This window comes from Phoenix dactylifera, unplaced genomic scaffold, assembly GCF_009389715.1.
Source record: "Phoenix dactylifera cultivar Barhee BC4 unplaced genomic scaffold, palm_55x_up_171113_PBpolish2nd_filt_p 000097F, whole genome shotgun sequence".
In the NCBI taxonomy this organism is placed as follows: domain Eukaryota; kingdom Viridiplantae; phylum Streptophyta; class Magnoliopsida; order Arecales; family Arecaceae; genus Phoenix; species Phoenix dactylifera.
The window spans coordinates 90184-109601 of NW_024067681.1; the positions used below are offsets into that span (position 1 = coordinate 90184).

The window sequence follows — 19418 nt, forward strand, 5'->3', positions numbered from 1 at the left end:
CTCCCTTATTTTATTTTTAGGTCTCTTAGGTTTTTTGGCCATGAGATCAAAATAAAAAGCTTTCCTTTTGGTTGGTCATTTCGCTTATTGATTGTTGGACCATGCTAGTGGGTTTTGAAAAATTATGGGATAATGATGTCCAGATCGATAGACTTTGAAGACCTTTTCCTATATTTTTTGTACTATTTGGTTTGTTGGATGTGAGATTCTAGTACGCAATGAGTTCAAAATTTTCATATCCTGTTTCTCTTCCTTCAGGCAGTTGGCCAACATATTACCAAGTTCAGGTGCTCGATCCAAACCCAATCCATCGTTTCGCTAGGTCAAGTTAGCTAACCTCAATTTGATGGGGTCAATAATAGGTCAATTGTCTCAAACTCTCAATCAAGTATTCCTGACTTTCTATGATCAATTTTGAGCAAGGGTGGATTGTAGTGAATTTTCACTAGCTTGGTCCACAAGCTCCACATATTTTTGCTAGTACTGTGCTGGTAGAATGTTGATGGTCATTTCCTAGTATTGATGCTCAGTATATCTGCCATGGAGTGTCGGTTCCTTATGGCATCATATGGTGCACTTATTATTAGGCAATATGGTGTATGTGGCAAACCAATATATAACCTCCAGGAAGGGAAAAGTGGTCATTAAAGGCTAGGTAACAAAATTGCTCCTAAATTCTAATAATTTGACAAAACAATGTTGCAGCAACAAGATTTGAATTTGTGACCTCAAGTTTATAAGCCTTACGAGCTACCAAACTACGGTATTTCACACTGAAGAATTGAGATCTAATGGACAAGAAAAATTAGATGCACATGTCTATCATGTCTATACAAATAGAACATTCTATGTATATAGAACGGTAAAGAGGGCCCTTGTATGATCATAGATCATGGATATCAAAACAAATATCAAATGATATTTTTTCCCTCACCTACTTGAACCAGTTGCAACTAGTGGAAAACATGCATGAACTATTTCTTGAAGTGTGTGTCTAGATAGCCTAAAGTCTTGATAGCAAGTTTGAAGACCGACCTAACCCACCCGGTTTGGAACATACTGCACTGAACCGAGGTCGGAGAAACTGGTACTGGGCACCGTACCGGTTTCTTGGCAGCACGAGTTGGTACGGGCCGTGCCGAGCCTATACCGACGAGGGCATGGTTTTGTGGGAGAGAGAAAGAGAGAGAGAGAAGGGGGAGAGGGGGAGAGCCTGGTGGAGGGTGGCGGACGCCAGTGAAGGGCCGCGGGAGGCAAGGTCGCAGCCGGTTCTTCTGTTTCGAATGAAACAGGGGTCCGGCCGCGACTTTAAAAATTTTAAATTTTTTAAGTAAAGCCGGCCTCCGCCGGCCCTCCCTCTCCCTCCCTCCCCCGCTCGCTCTCCTTTTTCCTTCAATGATAAGCATTCTGAAATGAGTGAAATCCTTAGATTACCGAATCGGTATGGTACGGTACGCCTCGTACGACCCGATTCGGCCGATACGGTGTACCTTGCCCCCAACACTTGCTCACTCCCTGCCCCTCTTACGTGCACTCTCTCCATTGCTCTCTCTCATGATCGCTTGCTCGCTCCATCCATGGATGATCTTTGCCTTCGGCTTTGAAGCTCCTGTAGCCAACCGATGCGCTCCTTTATATGGGTTGCCGGTAGGATGTCGGCCTTCTCTTCCACTATGTTCACCATCACCATCTTCTCCGTCGCTTCGCTAGCTACCAGTAGGGCCTTTCTCCACTCTAAACCCTACTCAAAATCTAGGCCAAATCCTCCCTCTCTCTCTCTCTCGCTCTCCAAAATCTAGGGTTTAGACAACAAGGCCATACTGTACCGACTTAGTACCTAATTAGTAGATCACTGGTACTGCTTTACAAACCTTGCTTGATAGTTAGCTCTAGGTCTTCTAGTAAAAAAAAATTATTGATGAAGAGCCATAGATGCACTATTACGTGGTGTGAGTATTGCTTTCTCTCTCTATATATATGGCCTTCTTGTATGCATGCCCTGATAAATTATTTTTTTTGCATGTATACTCGTATAAAAATCTAAAATTTAATGTATAACCCTTCAAATTTATTACTTGCGTGTATACTCTTATAAACTATTTCTTTTTGCATGTATACCTTTGTAAATTTTTTTTTTACGTGTATACCCTTATAAATTGCTTCTTTTTGCATGCATATCCTTCTAAATTATTTTTTTTTGCTTGCACACATGCAAATAAAAGGGTAATTTATAAGGGTGTACATGCAAATAGTAGTTTTGTGAGGATATATACACAAAAAGGAATAATTTATAATGGTAAGTGTGTACAGTCTATAGTAAATTGTAAGGGTATGCATGATATTTCAAATTTATAAGGTTATACATGTAAAAAGAATATTTTATAAGAGTATATACACAAATTGTAATTTTTTGAGGGTATACTTGCAATTTCAGATATTTATAAAGTCATACATGCAAAAAATCCTGTATAAAATAAATCTAAATAATTTTCAGCCTAGTTAATTATATCAACAAGGAAAATGAGAATTAAATTTTAAAATATCAATTCATAGAAAAAATTTTAAATGTTCAAGTGAAATGTTGTGATTTTGGAATAGTATTAAGAAAAGATGCTAAATTGAGGGTTCGATCTTCTTTTAGATGATAAGTAATATGTTTGCTTTCAGCCACATAATATAAGGGGAAGGGGGTATACCATAAGGATCCCTAGGTATCTAACAAAGCCTAATATTTAGTTTGCATGAGTTACATGTGTCGCATAAGAACTTGATTTGGTATTCTACGAACTTGCAGTTTTATAGTTTCCATATTTAAGTATTTGATTTTAGGAATCTTGACTTTACTTTTGGATTCTGATTTTTTGATTCAATGCAAATAATGATGAAGTCCGGTTGGGTCTAAGTACCTGCAAAGTCTAAGTCCAATTTGATTTTGGTAATATGATGAAAATGTTTAGTTTCTACATTAGACCTGTTTTCCAGGCTTTAATGTGATGTTTGCTGATAGCCTGATTGGAATTGGTATTGGCATTGCTATTCCCTTGTTTGATATGAAATGGAGTGCAAGAAAAGAAAATGGTGATTCCAAGCCAGTTATATTCTGGAAATGGATCAATTTTATATTAGTTTTGGAGGATGTATCTTTGGCCAATAAATAGTTACAATGTTTAGTAATATTTTTTAATTTCAACTTAATCAAATCATTATTCGCATTTTATACAATAAATGCCGTTAGTATTTTTACAAAAGATATCATTTATTTCTTTTTAGATCATCAGTGCTGCTATTTGGTGCATTCCAACAGTATCAAATCACTCCCGAATGATTGGAAATGACCTTCCTTCCGTGTTGGAATGAAATTGCCATTCCTCTATCTGAGGAAATATTAATTCCAATAGGGATGCGATTTCTTTTGTGTGAACAAAATGACAGAATGGAGTGAAAAATGAAATTTTCATTCCGTCCCAGCCCTAATTCTGCAAGTGGATGCAATTTAAAGGTTAAATCAAATTAAGTTATAGAAATCTAAAGGGAACTTGATTCTGTCTTTGATTTGATTTATTGGGCTAAAGGACTAAGTGTTTACTTGTCCTATCCAATGATTGAATTTACGGGATGTAAATTGACTATCTTCTAAACTTTGAATGTTCTTGACGAGTTTGAAAATGCGAGGACTTTCAGATCCAATCTGACCTGATTTATGGATTCAGAGGACCAGTTGTTATAACAAATTCTTTGGTTTAAGTAAATAGAATGGTTAGGTTTTGAATTTGATTGACTTAAAGAGGGTTTAGAGGACAAGGTCCTACAGCAATTAAAGAATCTAAATGGACTTCAAGATTCCAAATTTAATTTGATTCAGTGGATTAAGAGGAAACATCTGATCTGATTTAGGTATCCAAAGAATTCCTTAGTGCACTTCGAGGCAATTTAAGAATACTTCACGTCTTCACCCTTTGTAGCCAAAACTTCTAGTTACGACAATGCACCTGCTTTGGAGTCTTCCTGGAATCATGAACCCACCCCTGCTTCCTGACCACTTTTTTACTAAAAGTGTTTCTAAAGAATTCACTTTCTTCCATCTGCACCTGCACCCATTCTCAGACTCTTGATTCTGGGCAACGAAGGCCTTCACTTGAGGCAGGAAATGATGCAAACATTGCTTAGGCCTTTTTCAATAAACATTTTTTTCTAAGAGATGCAAATGCTGCATTCATATGATTTTGTGTTCCGCTTTGCTGTGAAAATTTCATTCTGTATTAGATCATCTGTGTTCAATTATGTCTTTTAGATCATCTCTTTAAAATTCCCTCTCTTCTCTGATCATTTATAAAGAAAATTAGCATAATACTTTTTAATATGTAATTTTACTGAATATATTTCTGAGAATTTATGTGTTGATAATAAGTTTTCATCTTCCAGCATGGCCCTTAGTTCTTAAAACATTGCCTTTCAGGTTGATGCATACCCTGTATATAGCATGGCAACTCCAACAATTGATGGTGCTAGAGAAGTGCTCTCCTATTTAGGTGCTAAAGATACAACAAACACAAATATTGCTCGTAAAGTTATGGTAATAGATCTGAGAGAAGAAGCCGTTGTTTACATCAAGGGCACACCATTTGTTCTCAGAGAACTTGATCAACCTGTTGATACACTTAAACATGTTGGAATCACCGGCCCATTGGTGGGTAGATTGCTGAAACCCCTACCACAATAACCATTACCATACTCACAATTCCCATCTGGTGATTTATGCAGGTTGAACACATGGAAGCGAGGATGAAAGAGGATATATTTGCTGAGGTAACACAGTCAGGTGGCCGAATGCTTTTGCATCGAGAAGAATTTAATCTCACTACGAATCAATCAAGTGTGATTGGTTATTGGGAAAACATTACGCTGGATGATGTCCAGACACCTACTGAAGTATATGCAGCCTTGAAAGGTGGAGGCTACGATATCGAATACAAGAGGATACCATTTACAAGAGAAAGAGAAGCATTAGCTACAGATGTTGATGCAATCCAGTATTGTAGAGATGAGTATGTATCAAATTAATGATTGTCTTTGGAAAGTTGTCTCACCACTTTTTGTTATGGAATATAACGGAAGTTATTCTCTGCAGATCTGCTAGGTATTATCTTTTTGTTTCCCACACAGGATTTGGTGGTGTTGCATATGCGATGGCTATTACCTGTCTTGGGCTAAGTGCTGATTTGAAGTTTGCAACCGAGCAAACAGTGGAAACACATTTTGTATCAACATCACCTGCTGGGAGGTTTCCTTATCAAGCTTCTCATGAAGATGAAATCAGACAGGGTGATTACCGTGACATACTAAGCCTTACTAGAGTATTGGTCTATGGCCCCAAGAGCAAAGAAGAGGTTGACACTGTCATTGAAAGGTAATCAACCTGAAATACTAGCAAAATAACGTATTTCTATGGTTCTTTTCATGGATAACTTACAGATATGCTTAAAAGGCATTGAAGCGCTCGGTCTGGCCATCGGTAAAGTTTATAGCATATGCTATTAAACAAATTGTAGGTTAGAGATAATTAGAAATGAGAATTAACAGCTTAAATGATAAAAGGAACATCTTGAGAACTCTTTCAATTAAGGTTCTTAACGTCTGACTCTTGCCATACTCTGTTACTAGCAGCAGTAGCAGCAGCAGCAGCAGCAGCAGCGGCAAAGTAGCAGTAACAACAGTACTAGGAGTAGTAGCAGTAGTAGTATTATAGAAGTCGTAGTGGTAGTGATAGCAGTAGCAAGAGGAGGATGAGTCTGCGAAGGGGTAGGAATTGTAGCAGTATGAGGAGAACAAGGCATACAAAAGACAGCAAAGATGGAATTTGAAAGAGGAATAAGGCCAGGAAGAAAGGTTGTCCCTTCTCCACGCAAGAAGAATGGAACTATTTGTTTCTAAGAAGTGGTGGTGTTGGCAGTAAAGCAGAGCAGACAATTAAGGCAACAAAGTTGGAAAAAAGGAAAAGGAATAAGAGCAGGAAGAAAGAAAGAACTATTCATCTGTACTTAAGAAAGAGAGAAGCTATTTAGCAGACAGCTGACATATAAGGCAACAAAGATGGAAAAAGGAAGAGGAATGAGGAGGGCTGTTCAAGAAGAAGGAACTATTCATCTCACTTAGAAAAAAAAAAGAAGCTGTTCATCTATAAGATGAAAAAGAAACCTTCTTTGTATCTTACGAGTTCATTAACTTGGGGAGGGAGCTCAGTCAGAAAAAAACAAACTCTCTGCCCTCCTTGCTCATTCCTGCCATTCCCATTGGCTAGATAGGTGAGTAGTTGTGCTAAGTAGTCCAAATGCTGGAGTAGATATTGGGTGTCTCATGGTTGTGTTTGGCAGAAGGTGAGCCTTGGCTCAATGGTAAGGTTGTTCCGCTGTAATTTGGGTGTCACAAGTTCAAAACATAGAAACAACCTCTCCTGATATGAGGGTAAGACTGCATACATTTGACCCTTGTCTGACCCTATAGTGGCAGGAGCTTCGTACAATGGGCCACCCTTTTGTTAAGGGTGTGTTGGGCTTACAACAATTTTAGAAGATAAAAGAAATGTCAGCTCTGTAACAAAGTAGAGTCCAGAATTCACGAGGTATCTAACTTCTAATAGAAATTGCAAGCTTGGCATGCAAAAATAATTTGTCTACATTACAGAGGTAAAGATCTAAAATTTGGCAAAAATTGGAGAATTTGCCTAGAAAGTTCAGAACTTAGTTGCCAAAATTAGGAGTGGGTGTGGGAGGGGGTGCAGGGAGTTGGATAATTTGAAACCTTTTTAGTAAGAAAGCCCTTAACAAGCAGGTGCAGTTTTAAGGTTCTGGAAAGATTCTGAGGGTGGGTGACCCTAGGTAGAAGATTCCAGCTACTCAGGTTCAGGATGAAATACAAACACAATTAATATGGTTATAAATTTGCTCATGTAAAAAGAAGCCTGGTAGAGAGAATATTTATAGCAAGAATATCACCATCACAAGTTACACATAGCATCATCAATTTGTAATTCATAAGTTGTTCTTGAATTAATACTGGAATTTTTTGATAACTCATAGAAACCATTAACATTGATAAATTCTGATTAAATTTAAGGCTCGAAAATTGTTTGGAAAACTTTTGACTAAGGAAAGTGTGTAAAATAATTCAATAATTTTATGATTATTTTTAGAATTTTGCTGCAATGAAATAGTTTATATCTGAATTTCTAGCCCACTGTTCAAGAAGATGCATTTTACATGGGTCCACAGCATCTGACTAGACCAAATTTGTTTAGATTTTTATAGCTTGTACAATAATTAAACCCTCTTCTCAACAACAGTTATATTCTTTTTCGATTCCATCATGTGTTTAGTATTTCTTAAATGCATTTAAATGATGTTTTTGTTGGCCATGTACAGGATTTTTTTCATATAAGAAGATAAGCCATGGTCTGGCCTCCCATCCTCCATCACCAGTGCCACTCTCCTATCCTACTACCTACTGACTATCCACAGCCGTTTTTCCTCATGTCCTAGGGATGCTAGATATCCAATCTTCTCAACTATTTTATCACCTAAAGTTTCTTCTCTTCATTGACTAACATCCTTGTCTCTTTAACAATGTTCTGCCCTCATCATATCTACTTCTCTTGTCCAATGCATATTATTATTTCCTCACACACTCTATTTCAATTTTCACCTCCCAATAAAAAGCAAATTTTCAAGAGGTACTTGTACTTCCATATATTAGAAAATGATTGCCTATAATAAATTTAAACTTTAATAATTAGAAGAGTCATGATATAAAACTTGACATTTCATGGTTCATTTCATGATGAATTATGTTATTTGAGAAGCAAGCTATTCCTTACATTTTTTCCTTTTTTTTGTGTATGTGTTTGTATGCTTCATCTGACCAAACTGTCTATGTGTAAACCCTGTTTGCCTACATATATGAATAACCTTTCTGTGACTATGCTGTGCTTGTTTGCAAATTGCACTTACCATTTGAGAACCCATGCAATATTATGCATGTAGGATGGATAATTGACCGTCATCAATTTGCAAGAAACTGTACTTGTTAATTTTTCACTCCTTGGGTTATTATCCTTATCTGGTCATGTATTCTTATTTCTCATGTTCTCTGATAAGCTTTCCTTGTCCATGTTAAACAAAATTATTGCCATTTTGTGAAGTGTTGGACAATGATACAGTTTTGTCCACTTGGTTCTGCAGATCAAGAATGTATCAACTATACTTAGCAAGTTTAAACTTATATTAGGTTCAGTATTTTCACTCATTTTTGTTTAATATCCTCTCTTAGATGGTTGAAGTCTTACATGTCATATGTCATTCTTCCTTGCACACATGTTTACGTGTTTTTTTGTTTTTTCTTATCCATAGTTGAAAAGGGTCTTGTGCTTCCATTAATACTTTTTGCTTTTTATATTGATGTTTGATTTAAGTGACTCATTTAGCACCACTTTGATTTTGAAGCCCAATATATGTCTCTTCTATGTTATGCTTGTAAGGGTATTATATCCCATGCCTTTCATGCTCCTCCATATTTTGTCCGCTAGTTCTTACCTCAGATTTGCTCCAATTGTTCAAAAGGTGTGCAGGTGCTGGTCATTTACGAGATGATATTCTATATTATAGAAAGGAATTGGAGAAATGTCCAAGTGAAGATGATGAGAGATGGTCCTACCTCATGGATATGGGAATTAAAGCTCTAAGGTTAGTCTTACTTTGCAAATTCAAGGTTTCACTGTATCATCTTGCTGCTGGGTCATTCTTGTGCTCTACCAAATGGTCTAATCTTTGGAGCTTGAGATCTAGCTTAATATATTAGATTATTCCCCTTAGACCAAATGCTTGCATTTTGAGGTTCCTAACCAATCACTTGGAACCAATTCCATCATTTCAGGGAGTATTGACCCGATGCACCTTGGTTGAATTGACCCCTATTTAGAAAAATCCCATCCCATTCCCCATCCATCTTGATCCAACCTCCTTTTGCTCCTCACCTCTCTCTAGTTGCAGCCATGTTGGATGATCTCAAAGATGACCTCCAAAGCATGAGCTTCTAATCATCATATTGCTCTGCCTCCAAGATTATCTTCACCATGGTTGGCGGAACCATCCCAAACCACCCGGTTCCGGATGTACTGAGCCTTACCGGCGGTAGACCAAGATGGTTCCGGCAACCAAAATGAAACACTGGTGATGGAGGGGGAGAAGAAAAAAACAGAGGAAAAGAGAGAACGGAGAGGGAGGGAGAAGGAGAGGAAGGAAGAGAGAGGGAGGGTGGTGGTCGGCCGGCGGAGGTTGGGGAGGCACGTGGAGGGGCAGAGGATGGGCTCTGCCTCCGATTCTCCTGTTTCGCTCAAAATAGGGGTCTCGGAGGGCGTCCTTTTTATTTTCAAATTTTTCCGACTTCACTTAATTTTGAAAATAAAAGGGGTCTCCTTCGGAACCCTGTTTCGAACGAAATAGGAGAACCGAAGGCGGAACCCCTCCTCCGCCCCTTCACGCAGCTCCCCGACGACCTTCGCTGAATGCTGCCACCCTCCTCTCTCCTCCCTCTTTTCTCCTTCTCTTTTTCTCTCTCCCTTTCTCTCTTCTCTGCCTCCTCTATTGTGTCAGTGAGCCTAGCATGGAACGACACGGTGCATACCGACCCGTGCCGTTGGGCAACTGGTCCGGGCCTCGGTTCTGGCACAACAATCATTGGTCTCCACCACATCCATTGGCTGAACTCCCACTCCACTAGCAATCCTTATCTCAAGGCCCTCGATGTCATCTAACAGTTTAGATCCATGCCTACAGTAGGCCTGTGCCCTTGATTGCCTTGGTCTTGGTGCCAACCCTACCACTTACCTCCATTGTCACTGATCACACTCAACACCCTCGATCTCTATAGGCTCCACCACCTCCACCACCTTCTTTGATAGCCACTAGTAGAATGGTCGTCTCATGCTGGTAGAATGTTAGACTCGTGCCTCCACTCCCTCCCCTCTCTGTTTCTCTAGATTTGTTTATGAAATCCCTAGATTAGGTGAACCCAATACCTAACTAGTATACTGCTATATATAGTATGTTAATATAATAAAGCAAGGTTTTAAATACCGTGGGATGGGGCTATCCCAGTTTTTCGATAGAACGAGACATCCCGCATTCTAATACTTAGGATGGTGGATGTCCTGTCACATCCTTGTCTGTTTTCCAATTTCTCCCATCTCAACACTCAAGGGATGGTTCCCTATCTCGACCCTTGGCATGGTGGAAAGCCCCAGCGTCTCATTGGTATTTAAAACCCAGTGATATTGAACTATAGCACGGTACCTGGCCAGTACAAGTCATGGAACCGCTTCAGGTTTTAGCCAATCTTGCTTAAAACTCTCGAAGCTTTTGTAGTACTCTTGATTTTTGTTGTTAACTTCTTTTTTGTTAGGTTCTTTACTTCTTTAGAACATACTAAATGAGTGACGTGTATAAATATTGTTTAATAAATAACGCCTTGTTTATGGGGAATGGCTAAAATAGTCATATTGTAATGCATCCATGAGGATTATAAAGAAGGGCACGCATTTTATCAAATATTTGAGAAATACTAGTAAGATATATTAAAATGAATTGTTGCTTTTATTTTCGTGTTCTTAAAGCTTTTGGACCAACTAGTTAGCAAATCTATAATTGAGTATTCATGAGATAAAAACTATATGAAATGAAAATAGAATATATTAAAGCTATATAAAATTAAATTTTAGACCTCTTATAAAAGTAGAAATGTTGAAATGATTCAAACTATTTCAAAGACCGAACATACATTTTTAAAAATGGGACAAATGGATCAAACCCTATTGGGATTGGACAGGGCCTATCACCTTGTTAATATGTATGGGTTGGGTTAGATGTTGACCTAGAGTTTTTTAGAAATCCATGCTTAACCATTTAACCAAATGGTTCCACCACTTGAACCATTTGATCTAGTCTATTTTAATCTTCACATGGTTTACACATTTAGCTTAAAAAGGAGGAAAAGACATAAGCAAAGATCTTCGGTACTCCATCGGGCTTAAACTGCTATTTTTACCCTTTAAATTCCTCTACCACCATTGCTAGATCTCCCCTATCGTGGCTATAACAACTAGAGCACCAACATAGACACTTTTACTCTGGCTCCTTGGATGCTAAGAACTCTCTCCTTCCTACATTGCCCAACTTTAATCCCCAAAGATCTAATTAGGGGTGCACATGGGTCAAGTTGGTTCAGGTTAGAGGTTAAACTGGAATCAACCCAATCCCCTATTAGTTCTTGATTTTTGGAAATGGAACCAAATTGATGCATGTCGGAACCAACCCTACCCAACCCAATCAAAAGCCCCAATGGAGAGTGTCGAGGTGGAGTCTAGGAGCAGCAGCAATGACGGTTCTAGTGGTCATTGATCTGCTAGCCATAGAGGAAGTGGAGGACAGGAGACCACTATTTATGAGACAGTCGGAAGCTGGTCTTCGATATACCGGTGAGTCTCAGTTTATGCATGCTACACAAGATAGGGACCATGGTAGACGATCTGTTAGAGCCCGCAAGATACGATTGCATATAAGAGATGGGCTCCTCGAAGTCATTCAGGAGGATATGGTGCAACTGCAGAAAATCTTGCATGTGGAGTAGGATCCATAGACGTATCAGGTTTCGAGTCGTATACTGGGTCATATTATTCGCAGCCACAGGATCCATACGGATACGGATATGGATATGGTGCATATGAGGCATCTTCCGGTGGCTACTATCCTATGTAGCTCGGAGCATCTCACGGATTGAATTTTGCTGCCGGTATATTCGAATAGATCCCTCCACAGCCGTATTATCAGCTAGAAGACACTTCTCAGAGCCAGAGCTCCAGCGAGAAATCCGAGAGTGCTTATAGTCCAACGCAAGTTCCTCATGGGTTGAGCATACAAGACTACAACGCCGCTTGATTAGAGGAGTGGGTTGATCTGCCTCATTATGCTAATGATCTGGATATTTACGAGAAGCATCGCCACTCGATCCGATTTTAGATATTCGAGAGTGCTTTAAAAGTATGTAATTGATTATATCTTGATTTGATGATATTTTATGTTATTTATTTTATAATTTATATTATTTTAAATAAATAAGATGCATCATCTAGCTTGAATCGGAATCATAGAAACATCAGAAAACATCCAAAAAAATCACAAAAACATCAAAAAAAATCCAAATATACTTAAATTTATAGAAAAAGTTTGAAAAGAGAAAAAAATCTCAAAAAATTACAAAATAGGGGTCAAAAATTGCCGAACTGGGCAAACCGGTTCAATACCGGTTCGGTACCGGTCCGAACTGGTACCGACGCCGACCGGTATGCTAGTTGATCGGTACCGACGCCGACCGGTATGCCAATTGACTGGTACCGATGCCGACCGGTATGCCGACTGGTACCGACGCCGACTGGTATGCCGACTGGTACCGGTTCGGCGATCCTTGATCAAAGACCACCCTGCAGCTGTCTCATAAATAGTGGTCTCCTATCCTCTACTCCCTCTCTGACCGGCAAATCCATGACCACCAGAACTGTCATTGCTCCTACTCCTGGTCTCTGAATCTAAGTGTACTGACTCCTCAACACTCTTCATTGGGGCTACAGGTGTCTTTTATTTTTTTTTGGTATGCTGGGCAGCTGCCTTCTTATCCTTCTGCCCCTCTCTACGTGGCTATACTGGGAGGATGTATATCGTCCTCCTGACTAAGTCGATCGGATAGTGTAGTAGCCTCGTCTAAGCATCTCTCAATCATATCTCTAAGAGAATGTCTCGGACATGGAGTCATGTGATGACCGGCTTTTCTATGGTTGTGGCTGATCAGCTGGAAGAACGTGTGTAATATTGTGCTCAGCCTATTGCCCTACATCGACCCTAGCCTCGCTAGCTACGAAACTGGCCGGTCGTGGAGGCGATCCTCGCTCATCAAACTCTGGCTCCTACTATTGGCCCACAAGTCATCCGATCATAAGATCATCCTCATCATCAACAAAAGCACTATGGATCGGATCTATATACTTGAGTTTCATTTTCTCCTGAATGCACTCCAGCCTCAACCTCAGATTGTAGTAAACATGTATACAAGGTCGTTGAGGCGTTGCTGTGTCAAACGGTTTCTCTACTTGCTATGGATGAGGGCGAAGGTGGACTAGTTACGCTCGGCCATTTGAGGAGACTGTCTGGAAGAGGATCTGGATAGCTAGCCACTTAAGTGGCGAAGAGAGCCATCGCTTTCAAAATGCTGTTGGGCCTTCCCAACAAACGCCTGATAGTGTCAACTAGGTTCGGAACCGGGTTGACTCGGTGCGAACCGGCCAGTTTGCACCGAATCGACCGGTTTCGGCCGGTTTGGACATTTACCGGACGGTTCTGATTGGTAAAGGACCGGTTCTGGCCGGCTCTGTAGAGTGTAGAGGTTCCAGCCAGTACGGGGTCGGAACCGAATGTATTAGGGGAACCGACCCGGTTTCGCACCGGGCCGGTTTGGCACTGCCCGAACCAAGCAGTTCGGCCCTCGATTCGATATACCTTGCTTTTGATATTGAATTTGGCAATGCAAAATTGTAAATATTAAAAAGTTGAAATTTGTTATGCCAAGTAGGCACCCAAAGAAAAAGGCATTAGATGAAAAAGACAAAAATCAGGTAAGTGGAAGGACAAAAATAAATGTTTGCAAAAGGAATAAGAACAAAAGTCAAATAAAAAAGAGGAAGAACCTAAACAAATGAAAAAAGAAATTCCAAGTGTGGCTCTAGTAGTTCATTCATGAGATTTAGGTATTGTTGGTGGGGCCAAACCGTGGTCTTTTCCCTTCCTCGCATCCGATGTGAATTGTTGCTCCCTTGATTCTCCCTCTATTGTAAATACACACAAGGGATTGAATCTTTCGTCCCTATCCACCCAACTCTAACCATTTTCCTGAATAAAAACCTATACTGGATGACCTTAGTCCTCCAACAATCCCCAAGAGAAGAGAAAGAAAGTAAACATGGTAGATGTTTTTGGCATTGTGATAGATATCGCTCTATTTCATCAAGATAAACAAGATGTATTCTATCACAACTACTAAACATGGTAATTAATTTTGGCATTTGGATACATATCCTCCTTATTTTAGGTATTTGGGCCCAAAACTTACTTGGGTAGGTAGACAATTCCAAGAGGTGCGAACATGCCATCATAGCCTCTTAACTTGGTTGAAAGGTGTCTCCTCAATAAGGGGGTTGCAACAACCAAGTCCAGGTAAATGTTTACCACAAATAGAGAGTCTCCTCAAAGTTGTAAGGCCATACATGGGGGATCATGCCTGTCCGATATCTGAAGCCCAATGAAGTTGGTGGCTTGATGATAGGGGCTCGGCAAAGGAATCCCTAGTGGACAACTGTTGTAACTTGTAACTGTAATGGTTCTTAAGATAGCATAATTACTTCTCAAAAAACTCGAGATAATTTCAGATTTGGAGCACTTAAAGAAGTGAAAAATAAAATCAGTAATTCTTTGTTTACATTTTGCAATAACTCTTGTATCATTCTTTTTATCTTCATGGCCCGCTCACCCTTGACCCACATAAGTGAAGCTTGTCTTCACTAGATCTTAGCATTTACTATACTGAACAAAGATTAGGTATCAAGGCTAAATAGGCTGGCTTGATCTCATCCTGGCTCAAATATAGGCCTAACATCTGTAGCATGAACTAGACCCGGTTTTCAAATCCTGGGCCAAGGTCCAACCTAATTTGGCCTGATAAAAACCAAAATCCTAATTCTCCATTGATGAAGAAACATAGGGAATTAAGTGAGAAAGAGGAGTGTGGTGTCAATGAATGGTAAGGTGGCAGGAGAGAGAGGATGGATGGGGATTTGTCATTAGGTGTTGACTGATGGCAAGGTAAGAGGAGAGAGAGAAGGGCGTGAAGGGAATGATGATAGTGAGGTGATGATGAACAACAAGGTGAGAGGGTGCTGATGTCAATCTATGTTGAGGTAAGGCCAAAGAAGGTGGGAGGGATGTATAATGTTGGGACTTGGGACCATCTGCTAGTAGAGGTGGTCTGTTGTTTGGCTTTCAACAAAGAGGGGCAACGAAGAAGGGGTGATTAGGTCTAGTGCATGCCTGCCCTAGTGGGGATGTAGGGTAATGGCCATACTTTATATTGTAATAATTTATTAATTAATTTATGTTCAGGTCTGGCTAGTATAGTTTTGAGTTAGCTTGAGCTTGCTTGAAAATTAGGACCCAATATAGCTCAATGGGCTGAAAATCCTTGCCAAAAATCATGCCAGGCAAGTTGGTCTAGTTTTATTTAGGTCCAGTCTTGGACCATATTGAAATTTAATTTGGCATTTTGAGCATTAAGGAGGTGCCTAAAACGGATGTAGGCTCATTTTTACACACACTCAAGAATAAGCCATGGTATGAACCTAAAATGGTTTTTCACCACCTATGTAGAATAGGCCTGTGGCCCAAAACAAGAGGACAACAATGATGCTAATTCTTGGCAACATACCAGAAAACATGTTCTAGTCCCCAAACTTTGGAATATCTTGTATAAGTGATGTCCTCTACAACTTCAACTATGACACAATAACATGGAGTTAAATAAGCAAAGTGTCTTTACTCAATGCCCATCCCTATATGTGTTGTCTTCTCATTGTTACAACAATCTTCACATCATTTCTTCTAGTCAGTTATGACAAGAAATTCAATGGTGGATGCAAAGGTGACAACTTTCTCTGATATGTCATTTGGTCGACTAGAGAGATCATGTTTACGGAATTCAGAGGGTGAACATGGTTAACATGTTGGAGAGAATTTATTCTTTTGCGGATGTAGAAGTAATAGGTTGTGCAAATAATCAGAGATAAACATGTTCCGCATGTTGGGGAAAATATAAGCAACATTCATAGAAAACATTTATATTTAGAGATAGTGATTAAGGCAAAGATGTCTTGATTTAGTTTAAATATCAATCTAGGATATTTTCTGACCAAGTGATAGTTCAAAGAGTTTCAGTGTTTTTTGCATTTTCCTTTTCAACTCTTTTCTATTGAAGTAAGAGAAAACCAGCAAAAAAAGATTTCAAAGTTGATGTTAAATAACAAAATCAGAAAAGATAACTAAGACATGAAAAGTTCGAAAATTCAATGTAATGATTTTAGCACAATACATTTTTAGTGTGCCTGTGGTGTATGTTAGAACTTATTACTTTATCCCAGTAGCAAATGTATTCAAGATTAATATGTTAACATGCATTCTTTTGTGCATGCGTACATTCATATGTGTGTTAGTTCCATGGGATGTCGTACCAGCCCGAACCGAGCGGTACGGGGCATACCATACCGTACCGGTTTGGTATCGGTACCCAGTACGGTTGGCGTACCAACACTCGGTACACCAAAAAAAAACTCCGTACCGTACCGTACCGACATTGTGCTAGTATGGCACCGGTACGGGGTCCGGTATCGACACGGCGGACCTTGATTAGTTCACTCTTTCATGCATGCATTATTCTTCAAAGGAAATTAAAAACATATTAACTTAAAATGGAAAGATGGACAATGACATTAGTACTTACGTGCTATCCTATTTTACAATTTTCAAATGTAATCCAAAGTGAGCTTGTCAACAGCCATGTGTATCATTTGAATCCAATATTGTTTCAAATTAGTCCGAAATAGAGTTAAAACACGTAAATCAGTGATTTTGTATTGGTTTCTGTTCAGATGCTCCAAACACCCATATTTTTCATTTAGTGATTTTCCAATAACTTTGGTGAGTTCACAAGGTTTTGATATGGTAACAGTAAACTGGTCTGTGAGGGCTTGTTCCAAGAACACTTTAGGTACACAAATGTGGACAAAGAAGGCATTTTTGGATGGAGATATATGAAGAAACATATGGAGTTCTTTGTTATTAATTACTTTATTAGGTTGAGTATTTAATTGCATGGTTAAAGCTGGATATGTAAGTAATTTAAACATGATAACATCAGGCAACAGACAGTTCTTACTAGCTTGCTATGCTGATTGCTTTTGGGTCATATTTTCCTTGGAAAGTTTCCCAACTCTTTTTTTGACATCTTCATCCAATACTTCATTGGTTTCCATCCCACCCTTTTCTGTAGGCTTGGGGGACCAAGATTCATCTATTTAATATGCTTCTTACCATGAAACGAACATAGAAATTATGTAAATCACATATAATTACCATCTGAAACCATAGGTCAAACAATTGGTATGTACCATTTAGAGAAGTCCGTGTTTAATTCTCATAAGGAGCTCTGGGAGAAATGATGATTCAATATTTATGTAGGTGTACATGGGGTGATGGTTCAGCATGGTGCAATAAATAATTAGCACAAGGCTCATGTCTCTATTGATTGAGATGTATGATGCATGAACCTAGCGAAGGCAGGGCTGATGTATTTGTTTTATGGGGAATATGCAGCCTTTAATGCCTTGCTGTAGTTTATTGTTTTCAAATATCACCGAAATGCTGCTTTATCATTAAACACAAGATTTTATCTTCTTCAGCTGTAGTCCTGACTAAGACCACATATTAAAATATCTGGAATTTAAATTGATTTCGGCAGTTACCTATTTGAAGCTTCCACCATGTGTGTATCTTATGATAGCAATATTATGTTTATGTTGTTCAGTTGTATTCTTGTCAACTTGTATTCAGATGTCCCTTTAGAATGCCACCTTTTAACTGCTACTTTTTCTTTTTTGCATTTCAGGAGATACTTCTTTCTGATCACTTTCAGGTCTTACCTCTACTGCACTTGTCCAAGTGAAACAGGGTTTGCATCATGGATGGAGGCCAGGCCTGAACTTGGCCACCTCTGCGATAACCTGAGATTGGACAAATAACTGATCTTTTGGCTGTCATGTGGAATCTTTATATCAACATCTCGTGAAGTTGTTAAGAGGTAAAGAAAAGAAAGCGAGAAAAAGAAAGGTCTAGGTATAAAAGGAGATTTAATTTAGAACACTTAGAAAATTACCATGTCTGTCCCCAATGTATAGGTGTACAGTTTTCCAAGATGTAGCAACCTGTGCATCTTAGATTAGGCTATGATGTATCCATCTTTTTTGGAAATGATTGAGACCCAATAAAAGCATCTATACCTTTATTGATTATAGTTTCTTTTTTTCCCCAAAATTGATTGTGGTGAGTCATCTGAGAAGACCTTGCAAGGTTTCATAAGAACCATAACACTATGAACCTCGTGCATGTCTGTCCCCTTCCCTCTGCTTATCAATTGACAGTGCCAGCTCTTACACCCACCTCTCCAAGTCATTTATTCTGCTGATTTTTGCAGAATAGAATTTTATCTGGCAGTATTGATGTATTCTTTGTGCAATCTGATGTGAATGTTAGCTATCTTATGATTTCAGAGAGACAATATTGCACCATGACAGTCACGGTTCCTAAGCAGAATGAATCGTCAAGCAAAATAAAATGGCAAGGGCCGAATGATGCAAAAAGCATTCATGATAGTCCATATAACTGAAAATAGGGGTTTTATGAGAGAAAATCTTGAAGAGTGCGGATAGCTTGATGTCATTATTTATCTGCATTTTTGGCAATACCACTTGTTTTATTATATTGGCTGTATAATAGCAAGTTTTCCTGCACTATAAATTGTTATTGGCATCACCCTGCTTACATATCTTAAATAATCTTTGTGCATATATTCTGCAGGGCAGAAGGCCATTTATCATCCGGGTGTGCTTGGCATACAAGAGAGAGAGAGAGACATCTTAATAGGTGATGCAACACAGTGCTATCCACTGGCTTATTATAGCTTAGCTCTAGAAGGTTGATGGCACATCTAGTTGTGGCTAGCAGCCACAATCGCTATGGCTTCATTGTAACAAATGAAGGCGTCTGCAACGATCAGCTGGATCATCCGAAGGATTTTCTCCCCCAGAATTGAGACCAAACCAAGGGTATCGCTTTTGATGGTTAACTATTTTATATTATCCTTCTTAAGCTGCCTAAGCTTCAGCTGGGAAAGAATTCTTTGCTTCCAGCAATGCTCAACCCCTGCATGTACACAGAAACTCATTAGTTCTGATGGAAAAACCTGCTCTAGATAGCTTCATATTAGGATGATATGTTCCATCACATTAGCCTCGGCCTATTGAGATGGAGGTACACTGGTCCCATCTCTTATCTTTATGATGGTGTAAAATATAATGTGGATGTAAATACCAGCTTTAAATGATCTATTGTATGTCTAATAGCAAGAAGCTTTAATGGTGGGATCATATTGTCAACCGCTGAATATATTTTGTCGTATTGCTACTGATGAAGTTGAAGCATAAGCTTTCATGGTGAGGATCA

The 19418-nt window shown here is 39.1% G+C and overlaps 1 protein-coding gene across 1 annotated transcript in view; it reads left to right on the forward strand.

Moving 5' to 3' along the window:
• The window catches only part of LOC103713385 (paladin), a 41787-nt gene extending 22369 nt beyond the window's left edge, over positions 1-19418 (forward strand). Inside the window, exons 15-20 of the mRNA XM_008800291.4 lie at positions 4457-4687; positions 4762-5045; positions 5129-5407; positions 8613-8735; positions 17806-17997; positions 18774-19418. Coding sequence (XP_008798513.2) covers positions 4457-4687; positions 4762-5045; positions 5129-5407; positions 8613-8735; positions 17806-17938 — 1050 coding nt within the window. The 3' untranslated portion in view covers positions 17939-17997; positions 18774-19418. The remainder of the gene's footprint in view (positions 1-4456; positions 4688-4761; positions 5046-5128; positions 5408-8612; positions 8736-17805; positions 17998-18773) is intronic.